Source organism: Pteronotus mesoamericanus, unplaced genomic scaffold, assembly GCF_021234165.1.
Source record: "Pteronotus mesoamericanus isolate MK-2021 breed Mesoamerican mustached bat unplaced genomic scaffold, CSHL_Meso_final contig_101, whole genome shotgun sequence".
NCBI lineage: Eukaryota > Metazoa > Chordata > Mammalia > Chiroptera > Mormoopidae > Pteronotus > Pteronotus mesoamericanus.
This window is the reverse complement of record NW_026555001.1, coordinates 8,107,135-8,135,071: the sequence shown is the minus strand read 5'-3', so window position 1 is coordinate 8,135,071 and position 27,937 is coordinate 8,107,135. Positions and strand designations below refer to the sequence as shown.

At 40.1% G+C, this 27,937-nt stretch overlaps 1 protein-coding gene and 1 pseudogene across 1 annotated transcript; one reads left to right on the top strand and one right to left on the bottom strand.

Annotated features, from left to right (window-relative positions):
• On the top strand, positions 1 to 26,756 carry QPCT (glutaminyl-peptide cyclotransferase). Its single transcript, XM_054565938.1, has 7 exons — positions 1 to 126; positions 8,123 to 8,269; positions 13,959 to 14,237; positions 18,521 to 18,697; positions 20,852 to 20,951; positions 25,110 to 25,226; positions 26,437 to 26,756. The coding sequence occupies exons 1-7, from the start codon at positions 1 to 3 to the stop codon at positions 26,580 to 26,582; spliced, it is 1,092 nt and encodes a 363-aa protein (XP_054421913.1). The 3' UTR covers positions 26,583 to 26,756.
• LOC129064786 (C-type lectin domain family 1 member A-like) lies at positions 23,774 to 24,620 on the bottom strand (annotated as a pseudogene).
• Positions 26,757 to 27,937: the final 1,181 nt, after the last annotated feature.

The window sequence follows — 27,937 nt, the reverse complement described above, 5'->3', positions numbered from 1 at the left end:
ATGGCAGGCTGCGGGGACCGGCGCGTCCGGAGCACTCGCCACCTGCTGCTGCTGCTGCTGCTGGCCGCCCTGCCCCTGGCAACCCGAGGGTTCAATCGAGGCGCCGCAGCCTGGACCCAGGAGAAGGTGAGGAACTGCTGCTGCGCGACTGTACCTGGGCGGCTCTTGCCAGGTGCGGGGATCTGGGGCCGGGCGAGTCCCACCTAGGCAGGGATGGAGGAGGGGCGGAGCGGCGGTCCCCGGCCCGGGCAGCCGTGCGCCTCAGGCGCCCAGAGGAGTCCAGGGTCTGCGCCCTCGCGGGTGCCTCGCTGGCCTCGGGGACGCCTAGGCAGCCGGATGATGTCACCAGCCTCCCTCAGGCTGGGTCTGATGCGTGTACTGACAGGCGCAGGAAGTGTGTCTCGCCGGCGGCGGCCCCGCAGAGAGAGGAGAGCGCAGAGCCAAGCCGCCGCCCACTCAGGACCCACGAGGCCAGCTGTCCCCCGGCTCCAGACGCCTCGGTATGGGACGCGCCTGGGGGTGTGCCCACACTCCCCGCGCCGCTGCATCCCAGGGCGCCTTGGGGACGTTGAGGGTTCCTCGTGTTATTGTTACTCCTTTTTAGATTTTTAAGCGGAGCAGCTCCAAATCAAGGAACTTAACTGGAGACCTGCCTCGCTTAAAAAATTTCTTTTTTCTTTTCTTCCTTCCATCCTTCGTTTCTTTCTTTCTTTCTTTCTTTCTTTCTTTCTTTCTTTCTTTCTTTCTTTCTTTCTTTCTTTCTTTCTTTCTTTCTTTCTTTCTTTCTGTCTTAAAAGTGAGTAAAATGCAATTGTTGGGGCAGTGTATTTAGTTGTAGATGAAAATTTCATATAAGGAACTTAGAGTAAAACTGCTTTGCAAGTGCCCCCTGTGTGAAGTAAGTAGTTCACAATTATTTCCCTTTCTTGTGTAACAGTTTTGAAATTATGAAATTGCTAGGTACTTGGGCGAATGTTAACGGTATTGGAATAAAATGGTATGCTCTTGAGGATCCTAAGAAAGCGGCAAAGTAGAGAGATATAAACTTTAGGAGTGTTGTTGAAGAGATATTTTAAACGCTCACAATATGCCTGTATTTACTCACACGTTTGAAGTACAGGCGCGCTCGGGAAGGCCCGGCCCTGTGCTGGCTCCCCTGTCTGCAGGGGTGTGTGTATAAACAGCCCACTCCAGTTCTCTGGGTTAGGCTTAATCAGGCCCCCTTACACTCGGAGACCATCAGCCACAGGGAACTGGGTGGAGATGCAGGAAGTCCACTCAAGAATAACTTCATTGTAAGGAAAATAACAGTCATCAGTAGGTGTACTGTTCACTGAGGTAGGTTGAGGTCATGCTCAAATCCCTTTCTTTGCTTCTGTGAGGGCCTTCCTGGTCAGAGATTGGGAAGAGAGCATGAAGAACTCGAATGTGGAGTCACACCAAGTCTGTCTTCCAGGTCCATCTACACGTATGGGAGTGAGTGAGACGGGAACAATTGCAAGAACTGCTGTGCAGGGATCGTTCGTAGGCAGGTTGTACTTGTGGGTGGCAGAAGGTGCTGGGTTCTTAACATGTTTAAACCCATTAGAATTTAACTTTTGGGAAATGTCTTTTAAAGCACAGGTCCCTTTTATATTTATTTTAAGATGGTTCTAATCACTGCTGTTTTGGGGAACCGGATGCTTTCTGGGAAGATGGTGCAAGCAAATGAACACATGACAAAATCAGTTGTGACAATTCCTGACTCCTGGTCCCCTCCCTCCTTTTCCTGTAGGCCTTCATGAAGTCTTCCAGGAGGCCAGGACAGTTTGCAGCCTGGGAAAGCAATTAGTCACCATTAAAATACATGCTTTCCTGCCTTCTATGGCATATATATTCAAATCATGTGAGGTGTGCCCTTGGTACACCGGTCTGCCAAAAAGGCGAGGCGTGGTAAAGCATCAATTTTGAAACCCATTTTCTCTGCTATGAAATAAAGGTGTGTCTTTTCGGTGGCATGTAATATGCAAAAACAGTTCAAGCCTAGTTTATGCTTGTGTTCGAAAGACTGTGATTTGGTTATTTGAAACCTGCAAGCAATTTCTCCATACAAGCAATATTATGAGCCTCACAGTGCCACTGTGAGGAGGGTACATTTATCCCCAGTTTACAGATGAGGAGACTTAGCCATGGTTACACCGGTGAGTAAGAAGAGCCCTCATCTCCCCTTTCCTCCTCCGCTTTCCTCTCCAGGGTAGATGAGTCCTGGCTCATGATTCAGGAAGAGCAACCAACTAGTGAAGGAGTGTTGGGCAGCGGGGAGGTAGGAGGGCCAGAGGAAGAGCTTCCTTAGCCCTCTCTGGGTCAGGGTGGGCCCTAAATGGAATTCCAAAGGAGGTCATTTGGTTTTGGAACCTTCTCTCCTCTCACTCCCTATTTCTCTCTTTCCCTAATCTCCCTTAGTGTGCTTAAAATTCATTATTCTGGGGATCAGCCCATGTTCCAAAATTGCTTCTTCTAAATCCAGCCTTCCCCAGTCTCCCATCCTACTCTTTTAATGGAGACCCATTCCTTTAGGACAACCTTGCCAACCAGCTTTTAAAAGAAATCGCGTTAAATCTGTCCTTTCTTAGGTGCAAAACTGTTGAGGGATTCATTTTTTTTTTTTTTTTTTAAATCTCCAGGAAGCTATTACCTCCAACACATTAAAAAGTATGGCTTCTCTTGAAGTCTCCCAATTATAAAGTTAATATGTGCTCATTTTAGAAAACCAGGAAAATATAGAAAAGTACACTAAAAAGAAAATTATCATCACCCATAATCCCACATTCAGAGATAATTGCTGTTAACCATTTTGGTGTTTTAATTTCTTCTCTCTCTCTCTCTCTATGTTCATATGGAAAGTAATATAATAATAAATAATAATGCAAGAATAAAGTCTGTTTCATGTACTCACAACTGTAAACTTTTGCCTCATCCTGTGTGTGTGTATACATATACACATATATATACATACACGCACATATATAATTGTGTGTACTTATATTTATAGAGATGATAAATCATACCACTCTCCTAAGTTTTATGAGAATTGAATGAGCTATTCATGTAAAGCACTTAACACAGTGACTGTTGTATAGTAAATGCTCAATAAAAGTTACTTATTTTTTTAAAAATAAACACACATGAATATTTATTTTATACATTCAATCTTTAAATATAAATCAATATTTAAAGCAAATATAAGTCTTTATAATATAAGTATAAATCAATATTTAAAGATTGTGCTGCATATACAGTTTATATCTTGCTGTGTTACTTAATCGTATGAGTATTTCCTTGAGCCCATAACATTTATTAAAAGCATCATTTGATATTGCAAAATCATCATTCCACAATTTACCTATCCCTTTATTGTTTTCAGACTTTATTGTAAAGCTGGGCCCCAATGTATCTTAATGGTAGAATTTTTCTTTACTATAACAGAGATGAAGTTCAAGTACAAAGTTCAAGACATACTGGGGGTGGAGGGACAAATTCTTTGGACAGAGCAACCACATACAGGAGAGTTGTCCTCACCTAGGAGCCCTCCTTCAAGGCCAGTTCTGGCAAACTGTCACTGCTCTCCCCAGCATTTCACATTCCTCTGCTTCTGGAGCCACACATATTCTAAAAGTCCTTAGGGTTCCCCTCCTCCATGGCTCTAAAAGCCCATAGTCATCCATCCATCCCTCCACCTGGCATGATTCTTATGGAAAAAGCAACGGAGACTTCAAGGCAGGGACAGGGAGGTCAGTGGTAGGTTGGGTGTTGGTAGGGGAAAAAGATAAAATGTCCCATTTTTGAGCTTTTACTACAGTAAGTACTATGACCTCAATTTTACAGATAAGGAAACTTGCCCGAGTCACAGCTCTTAAGTCAGGGAGCTGGAATTTGAGCCTAAATTGTTCAAAGCCTGCACTGCTTTGCTTTTAGATAGACGCCTGCTTGCATGAAAGAAGACATAACTTTATCTTATTCTGTTCCCTACTCTTCCACAACTGCACTTGTGATGTCAGTGGCATCCCACACGCTGAAGGAGTTCAGTAACTCCTTGCTGGGTTGAAATGACAGGTAGACACAGGTGTTATCCTCAGTGCTGTTGGGAGATTCTCAGATGGGATGGAAACTGGAGTTGAATCGGCTGAGCTTCTATAACAATCTCCCTTTAATTCAATGATTTGGGACCTCAAGTCACTCTGCAAGCTGGGCCAGCTCTACCAATTATGTAATTAAAACCCTCTTTGGCCTGGCACCATGTGATTAGTCTGGAGAAATTGCTGCTTCAGGATATCTAATTTTTTAGCTGAAAGATTTTTGTCACCCAAAGCAGACTTATTGTCCTTTCTGCCTGGGTGAAAAGACAAGGCAGGGACTGTCACAGAGACTCAGTCCTCTGAGAATTCCTGTACCATTAGAAAATTGTTTATGGGTCATTTAACTGAGCTGAACCTAGAATAATTTGGGCTTTTGCACTTAACATTGGCTCAATGCTATTTCTGCCTCATTTATTTTGCTCACGCCCAGCCCACACTTTCCCTCCAGGTTTCTCCTCTTTTTCCTTCCACTCATCTCCACATAGATTTTTATATTTATTGAGTTCAGAGAGTGAGTCTCCATAAAAATCGAATGGGTGCCATTTAGGTCAGAGAAGTCAAATGCTTTTCCATACAGGGCTTTAATGAATAGAAGGACTTAAGAAATTAACTGTGGTTGTTTCCCCTCTCAGTGCTTCACTGAATGGGAAGCTTTTCTCTCTGTGATTTCACAGGGGCATCTTTCCTCCCTGGGAGGTGGAGGGAGGAAAACCTCTTTACCGAAGTATCTTAATTAAATGGTTGAGCCCAGGAGACAGCGGAGTCCATGCAAGTCTCTCTATCCAGAAACATCAATGGGCCTGTTGGCAGAACATACTCTTTATTCATCCATTAAGCAGTTCTTTGGGTGAAATTTGTTAAGTATGTTATAGCTAGAGATGCTGGAGAGTTATTTGTTTTGTTCCTCTTTTTTTTTTTTTGTCCCCCCCTGAAATCCCTTAAGAACTCTTTCAAGCCTCCATAAATCGCCTGTTAAAACATGAGCTTGATTTCCTTTTGCTGTGGACATGATCTCCTGCACAGTGACCAGGTAGCCTCTGGGATGGCAAAATTGTCCATTGCTAGAAAAGGAGTCACTGTTCAAACAGCTTTTGAAATGGTAGTTCTTGATTGTCCCAATGACTGCCCTGGGCCAACCCAACTCTAAATCATCACAAACATTGACTATCAGAAATTCAAAAAGAACAAAGCTCACCACTATTGACTACAGCATTTCCTGGTCATTTGCAGCAGGTAGCCACCTGTCTCTTCTGTCTTTATAATTGCTTGTGCATTCAACTAATTTGATATTTATGATAGCAAAATGCCCATTTTACTTCATTATGTAAACATAGTCTTAGTGAAAATAGTTTTAGAAAGATAATCACCTGTCACTTCCTTATTTGATGAATTCACTCAGTATTTGTTGAGTGCACAATATGAGCTAGGAAAAGAGTGGAAAACAAGAGAGAGTTTTGCCCTCATGGAGCTGACACCTTTTATGAAAGCAGGCATTAAGCAAGTAAAAACTCATGGAAGTGTCCTCTAAAGCTACCAGCCGAAGAAGGGAAAGGAAAAAGCCTTTGAATAGAAGCACAGACGCGAAAGCCCCAGGGGAGCACAGCTCTACGCTGCTTGGGGACTTGGGGACTCGGAAGGGTGTCAGAGTGACTCAAGCTCAGCGAGCTGGGGTGAGTGCTCTGCCTGGGCTATGGGGCCAGCAAGAGACACCAGACAAGCTCTCGCTGGCTGTTGGCTGGGTTAAGCAATAATGAACCACGTAAGTCTTCTGACTTCTTGCCTCCATTTTCTTCTTTTCCTTCTTCCATTTCCAGTGGTTTGTCTTTTAGCTTTAGCTTTCTTCTCAAAGTGCTGTTTAAAAGTTAATATGGATGAACTTTGATTCTGGAGGTACCACGGAAGTTAAAGGCTGCAGTGGCTAGTTTATTAAGAAAATGTATTACCAATAAACAAACACAAACCTTAAGATATTCAGGCATAGCATCAATGTTTGGGAGTAAAAGGCAAGTGCATAGATGAGGGAGGGAATCTGAACTAGCACCAGACTGGGAATCCACGGAACTGGGGTCTAGTGGACTTAACAGTAACTGTCCTACCACCTTGGGAAAATCAGCTGGTTTCTGTGAACCTCAGTTTCCACTGACATAAGTCAAGGAGGTTGATCTAGATCATCTCTAAATGGTCTTTCCAGCTCTTACCCCTACTGTGTTTGATGGAATGCAATAGAACTAAAACTTACTGAATTTTTACTATGGCAGTTTACATGTATCAGTGCACTTAATTGTAATTACCCTAAGAAGTAGGTGCTATTGCTCTATTATACAGATGAGGAAATTGAACCTTAATGAGATTAAGTAACCTCAACAGAGTTGCAACTAGTAAGTGACTGGGTGGTGGCCGGAGGGGGAATACCTTGAGGGTGCGGGGAGGTGGCGGGAGGTGGGGGCTGAGTTGAGAGGACTTGTTTGAACCCACAGTCCATGCTCTTTGCATGACGATACCAAAGAATAATGCTGAAACATACTCAATTGTAAATGACTATAAGTAATTAGGCAATAAGCATTCTCTAATTCCGCAGTTTCTCACTAGCCACATGGAATATTCAACATGGAATGAAATACTTATGTGATTGCTTCGATATATTCAATAAACACTGATCCCTGAAAGGACTCTATAATAGACAAAGCTGTCCCAATTTCTGTTTTGCACCCCAAAGAACTTAATATCCCTGTTACATTCCTCATTCCCCTTAGGGAAGAAGTCATCTCATCAAACCATTCACTTCCCTGTGGGGAGGAGCAACATTCCATCATTGAGTACCTGACAAGCCTGTGATGAATAAATGATTCATCACTGCTGGTATAAAAAAAAACAACGTATAAAGTATATCCAAATTGCAAAATTGAATGTTATGTTTATTTAGCTGTTTGTTTCACTTAACTAATATATCAGCATACCTGAGAATATGAACATTAACAGAATATTAAAATAATTTTAACTGAAGATAAAAAGTGTGTTATTTATTGGGTTATAGAATCATCAAGCTCTGGCTGAAAGGAATTGTAACACTCATGTAGGTTAGAGTGTTCAATAGAAATAAGTAATGAGAAACACATAATGAAATTAAAAAATTTCTAGTAGCTATATTAAAAATGTAAAAAAGCAATAGATGAAAATAATTTTGATATATTTTGTGTAACTCAATATATGAAAAATTATTTCTACCTGTAATCTCTATAAAAATTATTAATGAGACAATTTTTCATATAAAATCTTCTTCATACAAAATCTACTGTGTATATTACAATTTTTCATATAAAATCTTCTTCATACAAAATCTACTGTGTATATTATACTTAAAGAACATCTCAATTTGACCAGCTACACTTCAAGAGCTTAATTGTCATATACGGCTAGTGGCTACCATATTGGACAGTAGAGATCTAGCTTAAATTCCCTTATTAGTTTTTGAGGGGAATGGGAAGTTAAAGGACCTGCCTAAGGTCATACAACCTACAACAGGCAGTAAGCAGCTTTGAACCCAGCTTCTCTGACTCCAAGGCAGTGCTTATTTTGTAACATCACACAGTTTTTTTTAAAAGCAATTATGCTAATAGAATATACTGTTTCATTGTCTATAGTTTTTAAAATATTGAGTTTTCTTAAGAACAGATCTATAATTGATATTTTAGAATCATAGTTTTATAAAGCAATTGTACCAAAAGTCGTTCAAGCTTACACAGGAAATAAGTGTTAAATATTAATTTTTAGGTTCAGAACATGATATTAATTTTGTTTTTAAAATAACTGCCAAAAGGTTAGTTTAACTTTCAAGATCTAAGGGGCTTATTTTTAATTTGACTAGTTTAATGTGCCTTGTGAAACATAAGAGCCATCCTTTCATTTTGAGATTGAAAGCAAATATTTTTCAATTGCAAATGTCTCAGGGTAAGTCTTAAACATATTATGAAATGATAGCCAGTTAAATAATGTTGTTTAATCCTCAGAATTATCACCAACCGGCCATTCTGAATTCATCATCTCTTCAGGAAGTTGCAGAAGGCACTAGCATTTCTGGAATGTGGCAAAATGACTTAAGACCACTGCTGATAGAGCGATATCCAGGATCCCCGGGAAGCTATGCTGTGCGCCAGGTGAGAACACAGCACACAAACCTAACAGCTGTTTAATACTTTGCTTTCACAAGACAGAAAACATATTCAAAGTTCAGAGTTATTTAATATTCAGATCTATGTTCTAATCTTACTATTCACCAAAATAAGCAACCAAGAAAACCAAACAACTGGGAGTAAATGTCTGTTTTGTTTAGTGTTACATGTTAATCTAAATCCATTTATGTGTGAAATCTCTGTGTAGGGTTTGACATTGTCTGAAGTGTTCAACTGTTGATAATTTCTGTAACAATCCCTTGGACCCAAATACCCAGCATTAACAATTTAGACAGTCCTTGCATGACAGTTTTGGGCCAGGAGTGGGTTACTGTCCTATCAGGTCTTCATTCCCCTTTGGGAAATTGTATTCCCCCTGGAGGTAGAGTCAAGATCAGCTACTTTCTCCAGCTCAGTGCTTCTCAAGCTTCTGGCTCTGACCCATGGCGATAAATAAATAAATAAATAAATACTTTATTTATATTAAATATACACATATAAAATGCCATATGTGTGTGGCATTTTATATACACAAACATAATGAGCCATAAACTGGGCTAGACCTCGAATGTTTCTTTGCCTCCTTAGTGCTCTCAACCCTGAATGACTTCCCCCCCGCCCCAAACGAGTCTCATTTCAAGGGACAGCTTGAGAAACAGTGAGAAAGACTGGCCCGTCCTGTCTTCCTCTGAGACCACTCCACATGCCTAACTCTCCAGGTGCCAGTGCTGTGACAGAGTGGCCCCTGCAAGGCCAGCAGCACAGCCGTTGGGCCAGACGCTGTTTTACCAGCATATGGCTTCTGCCCCTCAAGTCCAGCCCAGACAGCCACTGTCTGTTAGCCTCTTGCCCTCCATTGAAACAGCTCCTGCTTCCCCTAAGGAATTAGATGGTGGAGACCCGAAGGGCACACTACTTCTTTCTACCTTTTAGGCAGAGTAAGGAATCATAATGATGGTGGTGGACTTTCACCACACACTGTTTTGAGGTCAGGCACTGTATGGAGGTCTTTGCGTGGATGATCTCATTCAGTCTTCATAACAATGCTACCGTGTGAGTACTACAGATTAAGACCCAAACTAATTTGCTCAAGTTTATACACTTACCAGTGATGAGACCAGAATGTGGACCAGAATTGGACTGCTTGACTTCTCCATCTTTTCACTGGAGAGGGGATGCTGGAGGGGAACCAGCTCTGTGACGTGTGCTCATAAATGCCTCTAGCTTTGCATCTTCTCATGCCCAAGTTGGAGGGTGAGGCACATACCACTCATCTTAATGATACTCCCTAACAGGGAGGGCCTCTTCTCCTAAACATTTTTTTTTTTTTTTTAGAAGAAACTCCGGGCACTTACTGGGGTTTTCCAAAATTCTCGGTTCCTCATTAGAAAAAATCTATGTCTCTAATACTCAATTCAACCTTTTTCATTTCCCCATACCATTGCTCCTAAGGGTGTATGTACCCAGAAGCATATATGCATACTCAGAGCTGAGGTTCCTCACTTGAGACCTCTAGAAGACCATGAACACAACTATTGCTATTTTGATCTTTACTTAGCTTTAACAGACGACGTAGCGTGAATAATACACATAGATACTGTTGTGATCAAAATACATATTCATTTAAAAGTGTCACTGTAATAGCACTTTCTGTGTTATTTGGGGGTGATGACAAATGAGGAATTTATTGACAATGTTTGAGAACACCTTGAGCACACTGCTACTGGGTGGCCTAGGGATTGCCTGGCTGATGTAGCGGTGAGTCTAACAGGGTGGTTGTGCAAGAAATCTCACTTAAGAGATTCAATTTTATAAGCTTTTGAGAAGAAAATCACCATGATGTTTTAAAAAGAAAGGTTTTATTTATTTATTCTTAGAGAGAGAGGAAGGGAAGAGAAAGAGGGAGAGAAATATGATTGGTTTCCCTTCGTACGTGCCCAGACCGGGGGCTGCGCCTGCAATCCAGGCACATGCCCTGACCTGAATAGAACAAGTGACCTTTTACTTTGTGGAAAAAGGCCCAACCAACTGAGCCACACCCGCCAGGGCAGCACAATGGCTTTTTAGACAGCTGTTCCCTAAGCTGTAAAAGATAAAGTGTTTCCGTTTTTGAAGATGAGGTAGATGGCACTTGAGTTATTAGGAGGGAACTAGATTAATGACCTTAATTTGAATTAGTACCTTTCGCCCAGAATTAATTTTAAACAAGAATGGTGGAAAATTTATTTTTTTCTTCTGAGGACTTTGTGAGCACTAGATTAGATTTTTTGTAATTTACAGAGTTTCATTGTTGTAACTAGGCAGGATTCTCAAATCTAAAAAAATGTGGACTGGATATAAAATCAGTGAATTAACTTTTGTAGTTATCAATGATGTCCATTGCTGTGGATTCCCTTTCAGAGAGGAATATGTAAACAAGATCCCTTAGTCTCCATTTTTATTATCTCTGATCAGTGAGCCTAAAGCTGCCTGTTGGATTTTTTAGAATGTCTGTATTTGAGAAGATAATTTATTTGTAAAATAAATAATTTGAAGGCATTAAATCTGGGGGTTATTTCAGTGATTTCTAACTGAGATAGGAAAAAATATAAATTTAAAAATCAGGATGATAAAGTTTCGCTAAGGAACAATCCAGAAACTTTGTCTAAAAGAAGCAAGCTAGAAACTTTGGGGGTAAAGTCCCCTATAAATGCTCAGTGCATCTGAGAAGCTGAAAGGTATGGGCTTCTTTAGTGAAAGGTGTGTGTGTCCCAGTGAGGGGCCCTGGGTGGAGAGCCCTCAGCTTGGTGACTGAGGGGCTAATATGTGGTCCACCCAGGAAGGAAGAGGTACGTGAAGCCCCCAGTAGCAGGATTCAGCATCCTGACAAAGGGTCTGTTTGCAAGTGCAATGCAAATACAACAGAATCTGCTTCCTCCACACAAACCTGGCCTACTATTGTCATCGTTTCTCAGAACCTGGAAATGAGAATTTAAGTTGAATTAAATTAGACCCCAGATCATTCACTAATGTTAACCTAAAGTCCCCCCCACCTCCCTCCACCCGAGTCATATTTGCCTTTATCTTTTTTTCTCTCTTCCTCTCTCCACTCCCATTTCTCCGTCCCTCTCTCTCCTGGTCTCCTCATATCTCTTTATATCCTTTTCTTTCTCTCTTTACACAGTATCTGTCTATCTCTTCATTTCTCTGTCTCCTTTTATTCATTTCTTTCTCTCTTCTCCATTTCGAAAAATAGGTGAATAATAATCCAAAATATAGCCTGCATTCTAAATTGCATTTGAGTATGGCTAGCGGACCCAGGCTTTTGCTATCTGGAGTGGGGGAAGCACAGCAGCTTAGGACCCTCCACCAACCTCCCCGCCCCCGCCCCCACCGCCCCACACCCCCACCTTCCCTGCACCCACCCCCCTTCCCCCGCTGCCAAGCACTCCCCGCCTAGAGGCATTCTGGTGAGAAGAGCAGTAGTTTTTGGAGCCTACGTTACACAATTGTAGTGAGAGTTTGCAGATTAAGTCTGAAAGCCAAAAGCACAACAATAAGGGATATTGGTGATGTAATTAGATTATGGAGCCAGTTTGATTGTTTATAAAGAAATTAGTTGCTAAGACAAATAAAAAATATTTATACTGAACAAAAAAGATTATTTTAGGGCGAATTATTTCTGGGGCATTTGCTGATGCTTTTGAGGATTTTACTGTCAACGTAGACATCAGAAATTATCACAACCGGTTTAGTGGTTGAGAAATGACTTTGTGTATGACTTCAGCTGAGCAAAGCTAACAGATACATATTTTTAAATCCTAATTCATTTTGTAAGCATGCAGGCTGCTATTGGTGCTGAAGACAGTTTATGGAGAAGTTTATCATCTGGATACCAGATGTTCTGGAGTACACGCCTTTTTTTTGGTTTTAGATGACCCCTTTTATGGAAAAAGTTTTTCCCCAAGTCTGGAGATAACTTATTTTCATATTCTATGTAAAGCTTGTCTTAGATGCACAGTGCTTTGTCTCTATTCAGATTACAAATTCTATACCATATAATTTTCTATATTCACATAGAGAGTAACATAATTAAAAATATAAATGTTTTCAAAATACTGAAAAAATAATTTATTAATGAGTTGACCCAGAATAAATAAGATATAAATGATGCTTTCAGAAAGGTCACAAACATTTCTTTTTGTGATGTGAAAGGGTCAAAAACATTTCTTTTTGTGCTACAAAAAGATTGTAATGGAAAAAAGTAAGGTACTGTGTGTATGTGCTATTTAGGCCACAGTCCACCTCACTACAGAACAGAAAGCGGATCGCTGAAGAATTATGTGTTTATTTGGCTTTTGCAAGATTGACTGTAGAGTCACTGTTCTCCCCCCTGGTTTAGTTCTCTTCCTGGAAGCTTCCTGCCACAGTTTTTCCAAGGCCCTTGCCTATGTGTCATGTCACATTAGTTAGGGCAGAAGGCCGCACAAGACTTGGCAAGGCTGGAAACTTTTGTATTTCCTTGGGAGAAAAAAAAAAATCTCCCATTCTTTCCCCTTACTATGTTATTTGTGTATCACCTCAAGGTCCATCCCCGCTGATGTTAACTGTGAAACTGATTGCTGGTTATGTGAATGATTAGTTTGTCACTTGACTTGAAAAGAAAACAAACCATTTAAGGCAACTTGTAAAGTTGTAAATATTTCAACATAAAGTAAAATGAATGGAAGCCAGTGAGAAAAACCAGGCAAAGGGAAAATAAAGGCAGGAACGGGCAAATGGAGCAGTGAGGAACTCACCTGTCACTTCTCACAGCATGAATTCTAGATTCTTAAAGAAGACCCTTTCAGTCCCTAAGGTGAAGTTTCTTTTCCCTCTGCTACTTTCTCCTGTCATTTACTGTGTTGCTCATAAGGCCTAAAATAATCAAATGAGATGAGAAAATTGATTCTTTTTTATTTTTACCAGCATGTACAGTAGGTCTGGACCCTCTCTGAGTGCAGAAAGAAAACTCCTTGATAGTCACTATGGTTCAGAATTGCTTATTTGTTCTTGGAGTTGGCAGGACCTCAGATATCCCCCAGCTATCCCCTTGTTGTGGGGCTCTATATATTATCCTTAGCAGGTGAGCATCAGTGTCTTCTGTTAGTGTGTATTACATTTGCTGGAATTTGGGCACATGCTGTGCACTGGGGACCGAAAGAGCTACCATGTGCAGCACTTGCTTTCAAAGAGCATCGAGTAGCAGTTGACACCTGTAGGTCCCTGTATATCTGATTTCTCAAACATGCCTTCTTAGCCTCCTATAAAAATTGAAAGTGTACTTTAATATGTACTGAATTGGATCTCTATCTCCTGACATGTAAAACGTTCACATTAGATCATTAAGTGAGAAAAACAGGATTCTATTCCTATAAAAACATACAACCCTCTGTCAAATATATGTGTTTGTGTACTAGTGTACATTTGTATAAACAAAGGGAAGATATACATCATAATACTATTAGCATTAATACTATTAACAATGGGCAGAGGGAATATTGGAGAAGGAGAGGATGGGCTTTTCCTTTACACATCTTTGCTATTCAAAAAAAGCAAGTATTACACTAATTTAAAAGGTAATATATAAAAATCTTAAACTATACTGAACAAACAAAACTTGTCTCAATCTAAAATGTTTTTTTGTTTTGATCAGCACATCATGCAGAGAATTCAGAGACTTCAAGCTGACTGGGTCTTGGAAGTAGACACCTTCTTGGGTCAGACACCCTATGGCTATCGGTCTTTCTCAAATATCATCAGCACCCTCAATCCCACTGCTAAACGACACTTGGTCCTCGCCTGTCACTACGACTCCAAGTTTTTTCCCCATTGGGACAACAGGGTATTTGTGGGAGCCACTGATTCAGCCGTGCCGTGCGCGATGATGTTGGAACTTGCTCGTGCCTTAGACAAGCAACTACTTTCCTTGAAGGTATCTGTTTCCCCCTCATAGATTCCTGGGATAAAACATTAGAGGAACTCAAAGTGATTTTTAGAATCCTTGGTGGAGTGAGAAGGCCATTTTGAAATGTAAGTCTTCAGTACATTTTGTATTCATTGTTTGCAAAATGGTATGAGTTTGAGTGAATATCAATTGGAAGATTGCATTATTAACCTAAGACACATGACAGTAAATTCATTAATTGGCACCTGATTTCTTAGTTTTGAATGCACATTAAATGAAGTGCAACATACTTTGCGAAAAATGAAGACGACGAAGGTTGGTACAGGCATCTGTCTGAGCACTCTGTTTCTTCTTGTTTATGGGGCCATGAACATCAGAACCTTCCGATCTGAGAGATGGTGGCTCTCAAGAGTGAGTAATTCAGACATATCAAGATGAAAAGCATGAAGCAAAAATGCATTATTGCTATTATCTGTGAATCTCGGCTCAATTTTATGTAGCAGAGCAGAGCTTTTGTTATGTCCTTAGCTCAGAATACTTCGGGGACTCTCAGATGTTACTTCAGTCTCTGTGTTCTTAAGGGTATATTGGAAAAAAGTGCTTCACTGGATGAAGACACTTTGTTCAGATATCACTCATCACCAAGTAAACACAACAAAGCAAAAACAAAAAACTTTGTTCGCAGGCAACGAATGCTTTTTTCCCTGTCAGAGCTTTATGAAGGGGCCAGCCTTTGGCACAATGGGGATAAAGAAGTAAAAGGTTTATCTTGTAATGGAAGTAATAGAGATATTTGGTGCTCTTTTTGCTGGATAAGCTGAGTTTGAAGAAAGTAAGAATTGTTTACAACCTCTCGGTATCCCTTTCACTGTTTTTTCGTTTCATTTTGTTTTCTGAACCTTCTATGATGTCTTTGTCCCCTGCTCCACCCTGCTTTATTTTCTTTGTATGAATTCTTTTTTTTAAACATAATCTTTATTATGTTATTTCCCATTACCATTGAGTCCCTTTACACCCCAGCCCCCAGCATTCACCACCCTGTTGTCCACGTCTATGAGTCCTTTTTCTTTTTCTTTTGCTCAATTCCTCCACCCCCTGACTCTACCCTGTTTGTAACTAGTGCTCTTCCCCAGCATTTGGGTGCGGGAGTTCAGAAGCTGATATGACAGTTGAATCTTTTCATATTTCCATTCTGGTGTAAGGACATGAAATGAATGAAGTCTGACTTAAAGTACAGGCTGTGTGGGAAGTGGCTGGGTTTTCTCCAGGGGAGCTCCTTTGCCCTTCCGTTTAACTCAGGCCTGCTTTTGGTAGAAAGGGCTGAATGAGCTGTTGGGTAGCATCCCCCATTAAAAATTACCCACAAGTCCTCTTACTTGTCCTTGCTAATAGAGGTGAACAGTGACGTAGACAGTTTTTTAAAAGAGCTAGTTTTGGATAGAAATATCAAGAGTAACAGATTTATTTCAGTTTTACTTAATCTGTATGAAGGCGTTATCTTAAGTTCTTCAGCTGTCATGGATGGGGTAGGTGGTGGTGAAATGTGACCTGAGAGAGGATGGGATAGTAGACTGATTATTGTTCCAGCTCTTTGCAGCCCTCCCTTCTCCAGTACTAAGGTTATATTCACATCTCGTGCCTTATGACTTTGCTGTGCCTTCCCACTGTAGCAGGTCGTACTTTATCATTCCTTGACTGTGGACTTGGTTATTTGACACGTCTCAGCCAATGGGATGCTCGTAGCTGTGACACAAGCAGAAGCCAGAAATGTGCTTGTGCAGTTGGGCTTGCTCCCTCTTGCTTTTGCCACCACCAGGAAAAGGGCAGGCCCTGCCAGTTCCTGCGGGAGGTTGAGAGGCATGTGGAGCAGAGCCAACCAGGATGACTGCAGAGTGAAGCAGAGCTCCCCCAGCCCAAACCAGCCTCGATCAGCTGTCCCCCAGCTGACCCACAGGCCCAGGAGGACCCAGGATTGTTGTTTTAAGCCACTGAGTTTAGGGTGGCGTTAGCTGAGATAGCATTGGATGGGGAAAGGCTGCAGATAATTCACTGGTCAGGCCACACTGATAGTGAGGAAGGCCGAAGGGAGGCAGGGGGCTGGGAAGGAGCGTGTGGATAAATATAAGGAGCACTTGGATATGTAGGTTTCTACCCACCCCTGGCAAATAGGTGAGTACCCCACCTACGTTCTTGTGGGAGAGGACGGAATGTTTTTCCTGGAGAAATGGAACCAGGGAGGTTCTGGATGTGGGAATGCTAGATATAAAGGAGGGCAGTAGTGAGGTGCCTCATGGAAATCAAGGAGATTAGGGGAACAGCGAGGCCCCCAGCCTTTTCCCCACTTCCAGTATGAGAAAGCCAGTGGCCAGCTTATACCCAGCAGATTGGAAACTGGGGGATCCTCTTCTGGAGAATACAAACCATCTCTGTGCCATTACTGACTGGACCCAGATTGCCCTGCAGTGAGGCCAACCATGTGTCTCTAATCAGTGTTGTAGTACCTTAGTCTTTCATATAAATAAATACAAAAGATGACCAGACATTTGAGGACAGTCTCCAGCATGAAAGAAAACAAGTAAAGCAAATAATACAAATTGAAAAATGAACTCAGAGGAAACAGTACAAGGAGCAGAAGATAACTTAAAGGATGCAGTTTTTAATATCCTTAGGGAGATAAGAGGAGAAGGTATATCTATAACAGATTAAGGGAACATCAGAGTCAGTTTGGTCCAGTGGGAGCACATTCCCTCTGTACTTTAGTGAGGCGCAGAGAGCAAATGGTTGTGTATATTTCTCCAGCCAAGTGTAGCTGCATGAATGCAGGCATAAAAGAGGCAGAGAGTTGGGCTTAGGGTTGCTTTTGCCATGTGAGTTCGACCAAAGCAAAGTTTGACCAAGGCATGGGAGTTGAGCATGTTTTCGAAGGAGTGATTAGAATGATTGACTATGGCATTTAAGCTGCACATGAAGTAAGGACATCATGGGGGTGAAGGACTCTGAAAAAAAAAATGAACTACGCAGCAGAAAGAAAAAAAGAACTACTAAACTCCGCGACAGCATGAATGGAACTCGAGAGCATTATGCTAAGCGAAATAAGCCAGGGGGCGAAAGACAAATACCGTATGATCTCACCTATAAGTGGAACCTAACCAACAATACAAAGATGCAAGGAAAATAAGACCAGCAACACTGAAAGGAAAAGAAACCAACAGAGACAAGAGGGAAGGAGGGAGGAGGGGTGGGGAAAATGAAGGGAAGGGGAAAGTCAAGGAACTATAGCAAGGACTCGTGGACAAAACCAAAGGGGAAGAGTTGAGGGAGGGAGAGTGCAAAGGAAAGTGGTGGGAAGGTAGGCAGAGACAAATGTATTTGAAAAAAATAAATTAATTAAATAAACGGGTAAAAGCTAAAAAAAAAAAAAAAATGAACAATTCGATAGATTAGGGATTCCACTGGGGTCGCTGGATTGTGGAGGTTAGGTTACCAGCAGGACTCATTTGAAAGGTGAGAGTTGTCAGACAGTGGAAAGTAGAAAGTCTGTCAGAAACCTACTCACACTTTGAAGTTCTCCTGAAATACCCTCTCTTGCATGAAGTCTTCCCTGCCACCCTAAGGATTCAACCTCTCATTCTATCCAGTTCCCAGATGAGTTTCATTTTACATTTGTGACCCTTGGCACATTTTGCCATACTCATGTGTTTCTTTTATCTTTCCTACCCCCAACTAAGGGGTAGGCTCCTTCAAGGGGGAGAGGCTGTAATTATTATTCCTTATGTCCCTGTTGCATACCTAGGGTAGAGCCTTGAAACTAGACTCACTGAAAAGAAAGCCGACAAATCAGGTGAGAAGCAAAAATGATCTGCAGTTGTTCAGGTTGGGTTCCCTGGGATGCACAGCCTGACATGTAGTTTAGCATTTATGTCATTTCTTAGGGACTGGCCTTGGCTCAATGTCTGTGGCAGTGAAGGGAGAAAAATGGGATTAGGCATTAGAAGTCAAGGTGCCATATAGGTATGACAACTTCCCCCAAAGCTCAGATCTCTGGAGGTGGAATGGCCTTTTAAAGTTCTCTGAAGAGTCAGGAAAAAATGTCTGGTTTCTATTTTTAGGGGAAGTGGGTGAAGGTGAGATTTATATGAGGGAAGATGATGAAAGGTGTGATGATTTTTGGAGGAAGTGGCGCAAAATAAATTTTGGCATAGTTATCTTTCCTTTCTTTGTTAATAGGGAAGTGTACTATTTTTTTTTAAATCAGCCGTTTTGCTATCTTTTCACTGTTTTTTGTTTTTTTGGTTTTTTTTTTTTACCAGAACGTTTCAGACTCCAAGCCAGATCTGTCACTCCAGCTGATTTTCTTTGATGGGGAAGAGGCTTTTCTTCACTGGTCTCCTCAAGACTCTCTGTATGGGTCTCGGCACTTAGCTTCAAAGATGGCATCTACCCCACACCCACCTGGAACAAGAGACACCAACCAGCTGCACGGCATGGTTAGTCTGGGTAGTATCTGTGGCACGTACTGTGGCTGCAGGCGCTGCCTCATAGGAAGACAAAACTAAAGCCAATTAAAGACCTAAAAATGCCACAGCTTCCTTGGAGCAGAGTGTTTATAATAGAACATTCCTTGGCAGGCATTGGGTTTTTGAGGAATCCCAGAGCTAAAAAGAATGATTCTGGGTTAGCAGTTATGTTTGAGCTTAATTAAAATATTAAACGTTTTATAAGTTAAACTATTTCATTTAAAATGATACAAAAATGGACATTGTAAATTTTAACTTAATTTTTCAAAAATATAAAAAGCTTTAATTACAAGGATATAAAACATCAGATTAAGGAGACATCAGATTCAGTTTGGTCCAATGGGAGCACATTCCCCCAGTCTGTGTAGAGGTGGAGAGAGCGGCCCTTCTTTGAGGTCTCGCTAGAGCCTGAGGAGTCCAGGGTCTTGGCAGATGGAGTTAGAGTGGGACATGGTATGAAGATGGGAGTAAGGAATATCCTCAGTGGCTTCAAAGCATTATAATGACTCCAAGTGTGTATGTGACATTTTGATGTCTATTTCAATGTGATATTTTTGACATGGGGGTGGAGACATTTTGATGCTACTTTAAAATGCTGATCTTATTACCAGGCGATCGGTGCAATACACGACCCCATTTTCATGCCCACCCTTGGGCTCACACCCCAACCCCAGTTCTGCACCCTGCTCTTGAATTCTTTCCCTACTCTGATATTTGACGTCCTCAGTCATGAGTCTTTATTAACTCCAGCTTGGGACTTCATTCTACCTTTGAGTCTTCATTCTCCCCCGTGCCTTCATGCATCGCTGATCCTCCCCCTGTCTGTGAACTGAAAGCCTGTGCCTAATGCCTCCCCAGTCCCTTGCCCTACTACTGACCTTCTGAGTCCACATGACCATGTTAAATGTCCTTTATGACTCTGACACATTCATGTTGACATTCTTTCCATCTTATGGGCCATGGGCAGCTCATAATGGATCAGGGCAATATGGTCAGCATCTCTACCAGTCATTTGAGGCCAAATGGCTAAAAAGGATTCAGAAGAAGAGGAGAGACCTGATTGAGCAGTAGGAAGAACAAAGTTATTTATTCATCAGTCCAAATATAGAATCCACAGTGATGGTTAAGACCCTTTTCCCCCCAAGAAACAAACTCTTAGTAACTTACTTAACCTTATGGATACACTCTGATTTCAAACAAGCCTATTTTTCTAATGAACACGAGGATGGGAAAAAGTAGGTTTAGAGTTGTGAGTGACATTCTTTTGAGTTAATAAAGCTATTGTAACAATCATAACCTATATGTCTTTTTCCACATGAACAACTGTAAACTTACTTTTGCCTACCTCTATATATTTAATCATTAGAGAGTTAATAGATACTATGAGTTAAGGTCCATAGTTAGCAAATATTTATCTACCATGTGTCAGGATCTACACTAGATATTTACCACACATTATCTCATCTGTGTAAATCAGGAGTTCTTAATCTGGGGGTTAGTCTTCAGGGAGTCTTCAAGTCTACTGATGTTTTACAGCTTGAACAATTTAAGGGGTACTGGTTTAATTATAGAGCTTATAACAAGAAGAGACCTTTAGAGGTCAGCAAGTTTGAGCTTCTGGTTTGACAGAAAGGGAAATGGAGATCCAGAGACATAAATAAGGTCCTGTAGTTCCTAGTCAAGGAACATTTTTATATGCTGCTTTGAGAAATAGTTACTAAATATTCTCCAATAGGTAGTTGTGTCATTACAGACAAAGGCTAAAAATGGCTGTTTATAATAGAATAGAAGGTCAGACAGGCTTGGACTCCTATCTGAAAATGCAGTTAAATGTATTCTTTTTAAATCTATGAAATACTTATCCAAATATGATCTTTCTAATGTATCCTAAGTGATATTCTTCTGGGATTCCAGGCACAAAGAATCTATGCTTAGCCATTTAATGGAAATCAACATACAATAAGTTTTTTGAAATTGTTAGCTTACAATATTTTGTTTATTTATACAGCTGCCTAGATTATTCTCAATTATTAAACTGCTGTTAGTTTTGACTGACTTTTTTCTATTGGTGTGTACAAAATGTGTTTTGGTGTCAGTGATTAAGTAATATTTTTTCTCCCCTAGGATTTATTAGTCTTATTAGACTTAATTGGAGCTCCAAACCCAACATTTCCTAACTTTTTTCCAAACTCTGCCAGATGGTTTGACAGACTTCAAGCAATTGGTAAGCACACTGTTATTAAAGAGTCAAACCAGGTTTCTTCCTCCTGAGAAACACTACATTTTAAAATTCAGAATTTATGATTTAAGTGTATGATTTGAATATATAACATACTTGACTGGATTTTTTCTTGCTTTATGAATTAGTTTATTGTTCCTATTCATCTCTATTAGTAGGCCCACTTTATTTTCTTGCATGAAACTGCATATTGATATGTAAACATACTGTATTTCATATTAGCATATACTTAGAAATGGTTTGAAAATATTTTCCCAGAGTCCTGTTTGGACTCTGTTTCCCAGAATGTATGGATATATTTCTAGGGAAAACTTTACTAAGAAAAACATGATGGTTAATGATGAATATTGTGTCCTTAAAATGATACCAGAAGATAATTTTTAGTTTTTCCTTCCCTTTTATCCCTTTGTTATCTTCTATTTTCTGCTTCATCCAGACATGATTTTTCTTGTAAATATAGTACAATCTCTGCCTATTTTCCAAAAGAGTAAGAGATCAGGATGCAAGAGAATGCCGAGATCCTTCGTGAGTCATTTAAGAGAAGGGTTAGAGTCAAATCGATGAGAACTGACGAGGCCAGACCAGGTCAGGCTAGGCCAGGCAAAGAAACAAAGATATCTATGGCTCAAGAGAGAGGCTTGGGGCCTGGAGAAGGAAAAGGAGAATAATACCTCCACTCTCCCCCTTTTCCAAACACAAACATTCCTCCCCTGTCCACCCACACACCAAAAAACCCAACTGACATCAGGGAGAGATGAAAATGAGATAGGCCTTTAAGACAGAATGTAGGCCAGGAGGCCTGCTTTGGAGGCAAGAACTTCAGGCTAGGAATTCCTTTCTAGCCACACAGGTTCTTGGAACAGGATTGCATTGTTTTAGTTTTAAACAATGGGAAAAGCACTGCCATCTCAACTCATGCCTTTGTCATGAGTTCAGAATTTGACAATATGCAGATCTAGAATATTATGAGAGAAACTTTGACCTGAACCTCAGATACTTACCTTTGGCAAATTCCAGTTTCTATTTTGAAAGAATTGCTATTATTGTATTATTAATATAAGTTTTTGGGCCTCTTGTAACATGTTTTCCTTACTTTGATGGTAGCCTCAAAAAATTGAGTTTGGGCTTTTTCTGAGGATTTTGTGCACTTATTTTGTCTACCAGAATGAATTTATATCAGTACCTAGCACCTTAATGTATTTGTAACCCATTGTGCTGCCCCCTCTTAATGGTACTTACACTTCAAACCATATCTAATTGTGTAAAGAAAAGCTGTATCCTAAGAGTAAAGATTATAAGTGCCAATAAACACTTACAATATTGCTGGGTGGTGGTAAGGGCTTTCTTCACTTACCTAACATATCACATATTCATGCTTACCACTTGGTCTAGTTTTACACTTTAAGTTTAGCACTTAAAAAAGTCCCCAGCTATCCTGATAAGTTTCATCCAGTTGTCTTATACTCTTCTTGTGATCTCTTATCGTCTTGGAGCATAGAACTCATGTTATAAGTGAGCACATAACATAGTACATGGGTTCCATGATACAAGATGATGATTGATGGAATGCAGGCCAATGGTTCTCAAACTGTAGTGTATATCACGGGAGAGCTTATTACAGCACAAATTACTGGGCTCCATCCCCAGAGTTTCTGAATCAGTAGGTATGAAGTGGGACCAGATAATCTGCACTTTTAATAAGTTGCCAGATGTTAATATCCCTGGTCAGAGACCACACTTTGAAAACCACTGATGCAGGTCGTAGCAGTTAACATTTTCGCATAGAATGGCCACTCAGTATACTTTATCTGTATCTCCTCTTAAGGTATGCTTTTTTTTTCACATTATTTACATTTATCATTAGTGAATATTTAGTCCCTGAAAGGTATAAAAATGGATCAAGTGGAAGAACAGATGAATTAAAACCAAACTATTCCAGATGCACATAAACAGACTGACTTTTGTTCTGGTTTTCAATCTCTCTGGAGCATTAGGGATAGTAATTCTGATATGGAACTGAGTTAAGAATATTTTTATCATAGAAGAAATTCCTAGAGGAAGGAGACAATCATTGGAATCTTATATAGACATGGGGAGATATGTTTGTAAGAAGTTAAGATTCTAATAAAGAGAATTAGCCTGGTGAGAAGTGTGCTATAGCCACAGCAGATGGGGGCTTTACTGAGAGATTGAGAAGGGAATAAAAAAGAACTTAAGCAAACAAAATGAATTAGCTGTGTATTTGGTAGCACAGTATAAGAAATGACTGATAATTTCTCATGGACTAATTGACGGTTGGCGCAAAGGATATTACATACATTTATTTCCTCTGTTTAAGTTTCTTACACCTCTAAATATCAAGGAAGACATGGAAAGAGGATAGTGATATTAGATACCAAGAGGGAAGAACATTAGGAAGTTATCTCAAAATCAAGAAGGTGGATAATAATTTCATGGGTTCCTGGGACCGGTTGATGATACATAACTGGGACTTCTTTGTGACTGGTAAATACGTTTATGAACTCCCAAGCTCAGAATTGCTAGTGATCTTGAGCAGGAAACGAAAATCCTTCTTGGGCCAGTCAGAGGGATTGCTTCTCCCAATTATTTTTTTTTTCCCATTTCTCTATGTCTCAAATATCTTTTGCATTGACCTTGCTTGGCTCAAACTTTTGTTGAATTGTTGAATAGACATGGATCAAATGAAAGAGAATTGTTTGAACCCAAGTGCACATAAAGAGACTGACTTTTGTCCAGATCTTCAGTTTCTCTGGAGGGAATGTGAAATTGCAGTTGCAGCTGGAGAGTCAGTCACCTCCATGTAATTGTTCGGAGAAGCTAAGGAGTCTCTGTAGCTTGACTATGGCCGCCATTTTTTCACATGCACACTGCCTCAACTCTTAGCAGTTTTTTGAGAAAACTTTTCCATTGAGGATGGTCACACAGTCCCTATCTCTTACACTGGTGATATCTCTTATAATCTTAAACAGTTCAGAAGCATAAGGTATTCCATCCACCTACTCTCAGGCTTTGTCACTGCCATTGTGGGATAGCCCTTTCTGGTAAGAGTAGTAAAACTCAGAGCGGCTGTGAGACATGGCAAACTGCAGCACTTCTTGCGTGTTTATCTTCAGCATGGTTGAGTTCTCAGCAGTACAGAAATAGTCACAGTCTTGCTAACTCTTTTTCTCTTCATAGAATTGGTAGCATTTGTCCCCATGCCATTTCCATTTCTTTGGACAAGGGCTACACCTGTGCTCTCCAGTTTTGTTATAGAACTCATGATAGAATTTTTCAGCCACACGCTGCAGAATTTCTACAAGCTTCCGTTTTTGGGCTCGGAGAGATTGCAGCTGTTGAGAGAGTTTCCTCAATCTTTCTTCCAGTTTAGGAATGCTGTCTGTCTCAGTATTGGAGAGGTGGTAGAACTGAAAAAAACCCCCACAAACCTAGTACTTCCAGGCCAATCAGCAGCACCAGGCGCAAAAAGAGCAGGGTCAAGGCCACCGGACACCACGCTAAAGAGGGAGGCCAGTGCTCTGCGTGCCCATGCTCAGGATGATGAGATGTAGTAGAGGCTTGAGAATGTAGGCTCATGGTGGTGGCCCCATCAGTATCCAGCATGTTCCTCATGCTGCTGTACTTGGCCTGCATTGGTGTTCCCACAGACGTGAAGGTGAGCTGTGGCTGGATTGCCCCAAGCTGCCTGGCTTCTATGAGATAGTTCAGGAACCAAGGTATTGAAAGGCATTCCTGATGTTCTCTCTCAGCAAGTAGCAGGGAAGCCTCTCTCTTAAGGTATTCTTCATACAGGATCTTGGATCTATAAGTATCTACATCTGTGTTTTCTTCCCCCATTTTTTTCTGATTTTCTCATTCTTTGCCTCACCATTGTTCTACTAAGTTTTTACCCCTAAGGAAGTTCTCACCTGTAAAGCTATAGCTACATGTGACCCTTCTCACCCTAGACCTACTCAAAAATGTACACACCCATGTTCAGCCCAGATGTTTATTGTCATGTGCTCGTTGCTGCATATTTTAAAAACAACAGCCACATGTGCTAAGATTTCAAACTCCTTATGCATTCTGTGTATTGATCAGATAAAAATAAATACACATCTACTGTCTAATTGTCATCTGCAGAACGTGAACTCCATGAATTAGGTTTGCTCAAGGACCATTCTTTGGAGAGGCGGTATTTCCAGAATCACGGTTATAGAGGTGTGATTCAGGACGACCATATTCCATTTTTAAGAAAAGGTAATGTGTGTGTATATGTATGTGTACGTGCAAATATGCATTTTTAACCCATTGTATTTTATGTGCTTTTGCAATAATCTAGAAGGGTTAGGAACCATTAAATTTAATTAATTGAATAATTAAGTCATCCAACAATCAGCTTATGGCTTCTATTTTTTCATGAAAGTCATTTGGAATCCTCAAAAATACCTTTATATTTTTTTCCTACACCTAGGACATTTATGAAAGCTCATGTTCTATTGACTGTGCCTTCACTTTCATAAAGTCAGACCGTGTTGTTACAGTTTGTGTTACTCTGATGCTTTCTGATGAATAAGGACGTAATATCTTGGATGTCAATGGTGCAAGTGTAAATGAACCCAAGGACTCTTGCAGTAGCCTCCCAATTGATCTCCAGCATTTGTTTGCTCTTCTTCCCTATTCTTTACATAGGAACAAGAATTATCTTTTAAAATGTAAATCCATTTATGTTACTTTCCTACTTCGAAGCTCTGGTGGCTCCTGTAGAATAAGACCAAAAATCTTTACCATGACCTGCAAGGGCCTCCATTTTCTGACTCTGTTCTCCTTCTTCAACATCACCTCCCACATCTGCCTCCAATCATCACTGCTCCTATCCAGCCACACTGGGCTCCCCGCTGTTCCTCAGGCAGCCAACCTCACTCTTCCCTCAGGACCTTTGCACTTGCTAACACTGCTGCCTGGGATGCTCTTCCCCAGATTTTTGCACAGCTTCTTTTCTTCTGTTGCATGTCTCCATTTAAATGTTAGCTTCTCACAAAGGCCTTCCCTGACCTTAAACACCTCTCTCTTGGCCCTGCTGTCTGTCTCTCATTCTTTATTTCCTCACTTCATTTTATTATTCTTTATAACCCTTATCACTTTCTAAAATTACTTTTTTTATATTTGTTTACTTGCTTCTTTACCAGAATGTAAGCTCCATGTGAGCAGGGCTTTGCCTTTTGACTGATGAAACTTCAACTTCTAGAATAGGGATCGGTACAAAGTTGGTTTCTAATTATTTACTGAATTAATTCACATTTGCTTAATGAATGAATGACTTTGGAGTACAAAGGTAAGACACAAGGCAGTACCCAGAAGATGATGAATTATCAGCATGGTACTGAGCTCCCACTCAGACTTCTGCTTGCCAAATGACACTTTCTAGTTTAAATATGCACTTAATTAAAAGTCAGTTCTTTCTTATTAGGTGTTCCAATTTTGCATCTGATAGCATCTCCTTTCCCTGAAGTCTGGCATACCATGGATGACAATGAAGAAAATTTGGATGAAACAACCATTGACAACCTCAACAAAATCATACAAGTCTTTGTGTTGGAATATCTGCACTTGTAAAAGTCTCATTGAGTTTATGGTAATTGCACCTACTATTGAATTCAAAAGTCAAGGTACAATTTAAAACACATACTCTGACTCCAGATCAATGCTATGTGGAAACTTCTGTTCCAAAGATTCATTCTGTAGGTAGCTTTGAATATGTGATTAATAAAGCCTAGATTTACATTACATCCTAAATTTCTTGTTAATTTTTATCTAGAGATACAAAGGGGAAATGTAAGGAAAACAGAAACTATGAACCTGGATAGGGTTTATATACTCAGTATCATAGTCTTCTAAATAGAACTGAAATACAATGGTGGTATGTAATATGTAGCCTTAATTTTATGATTTTTAAATACTGGGGAACCTATTGCATATAAAACAAAGCAGAGATACGGTTTAAAGATTCTCACATTTCTTTGAGAAATCTTAATAAGGTTTATTTCATTAAAATTAAATCAGAATTACATGTCATGTTGTGAATTTTTTTGTATCAATGAAAAATTTTAGAATTTAAAGTACAGTTCAACTTTTATAGAGTTTTACAAATTTAACATTTTTACTTTAAAATATAGTCAGTAACAAAAAATAGAAAATGGAAAAAAGAAGAAAACTATAATGCCATTATGTTAACAGAATCTCTATTCAATCTTTCATTTTTCCTCATACATTTTCAATGCAGATTTTTAAAAAATGTAGTTACAATCAAACCATGTCTACAGCATTTTTTGTCCTTTTTTTGGTTCAATTATATATATATAATTACCAGCATTTACTTGCTGTTTTGATCTTGGATTGAGGTGAAGACAGAAAAAGACTATTGAGTGTGACCTCCACATTCAATATTAAGGCAACAGAGCAAGTGCACAGTAGCTATAATTTTTGCATAGGTAAATTATATGCTATTTAAATTTGGTTAATTGCTTTTAGCATATTTATTTTAGCTGATTCATGAAAGCAAAATTGTTTGGGCTGGGAACACATAGGAATTCATTGGATTTTTCTTTAGTTATAGGAAACAATTACCTAGGAATACAAATTTGATCAATTAAACAATTAGGAAATTGATTCTACCATATAGATGTAATTGGGGCCCTGCTCTTCCTATGCTCCTTGTTATGAGTGGACAGTTAATAAATGCTCACTGAATTAATGTCTGCAGGCTGGGCAGGGCTGGAGACAGGCCAGCTGAATGGGGAAGCGATGAATGGCAGCTTCAAGTTCAATGACCAAGGAAGTCACTAGGAAAGGAATTTACTTACTAAAACATTTTTTCCAGGTTAAAAAAAAAGAGATAAGTGTAATTTTAGCTGTATAATTATATATAAGAACAGCCAGGATTCTATAATCATATATATACAGATATGTAG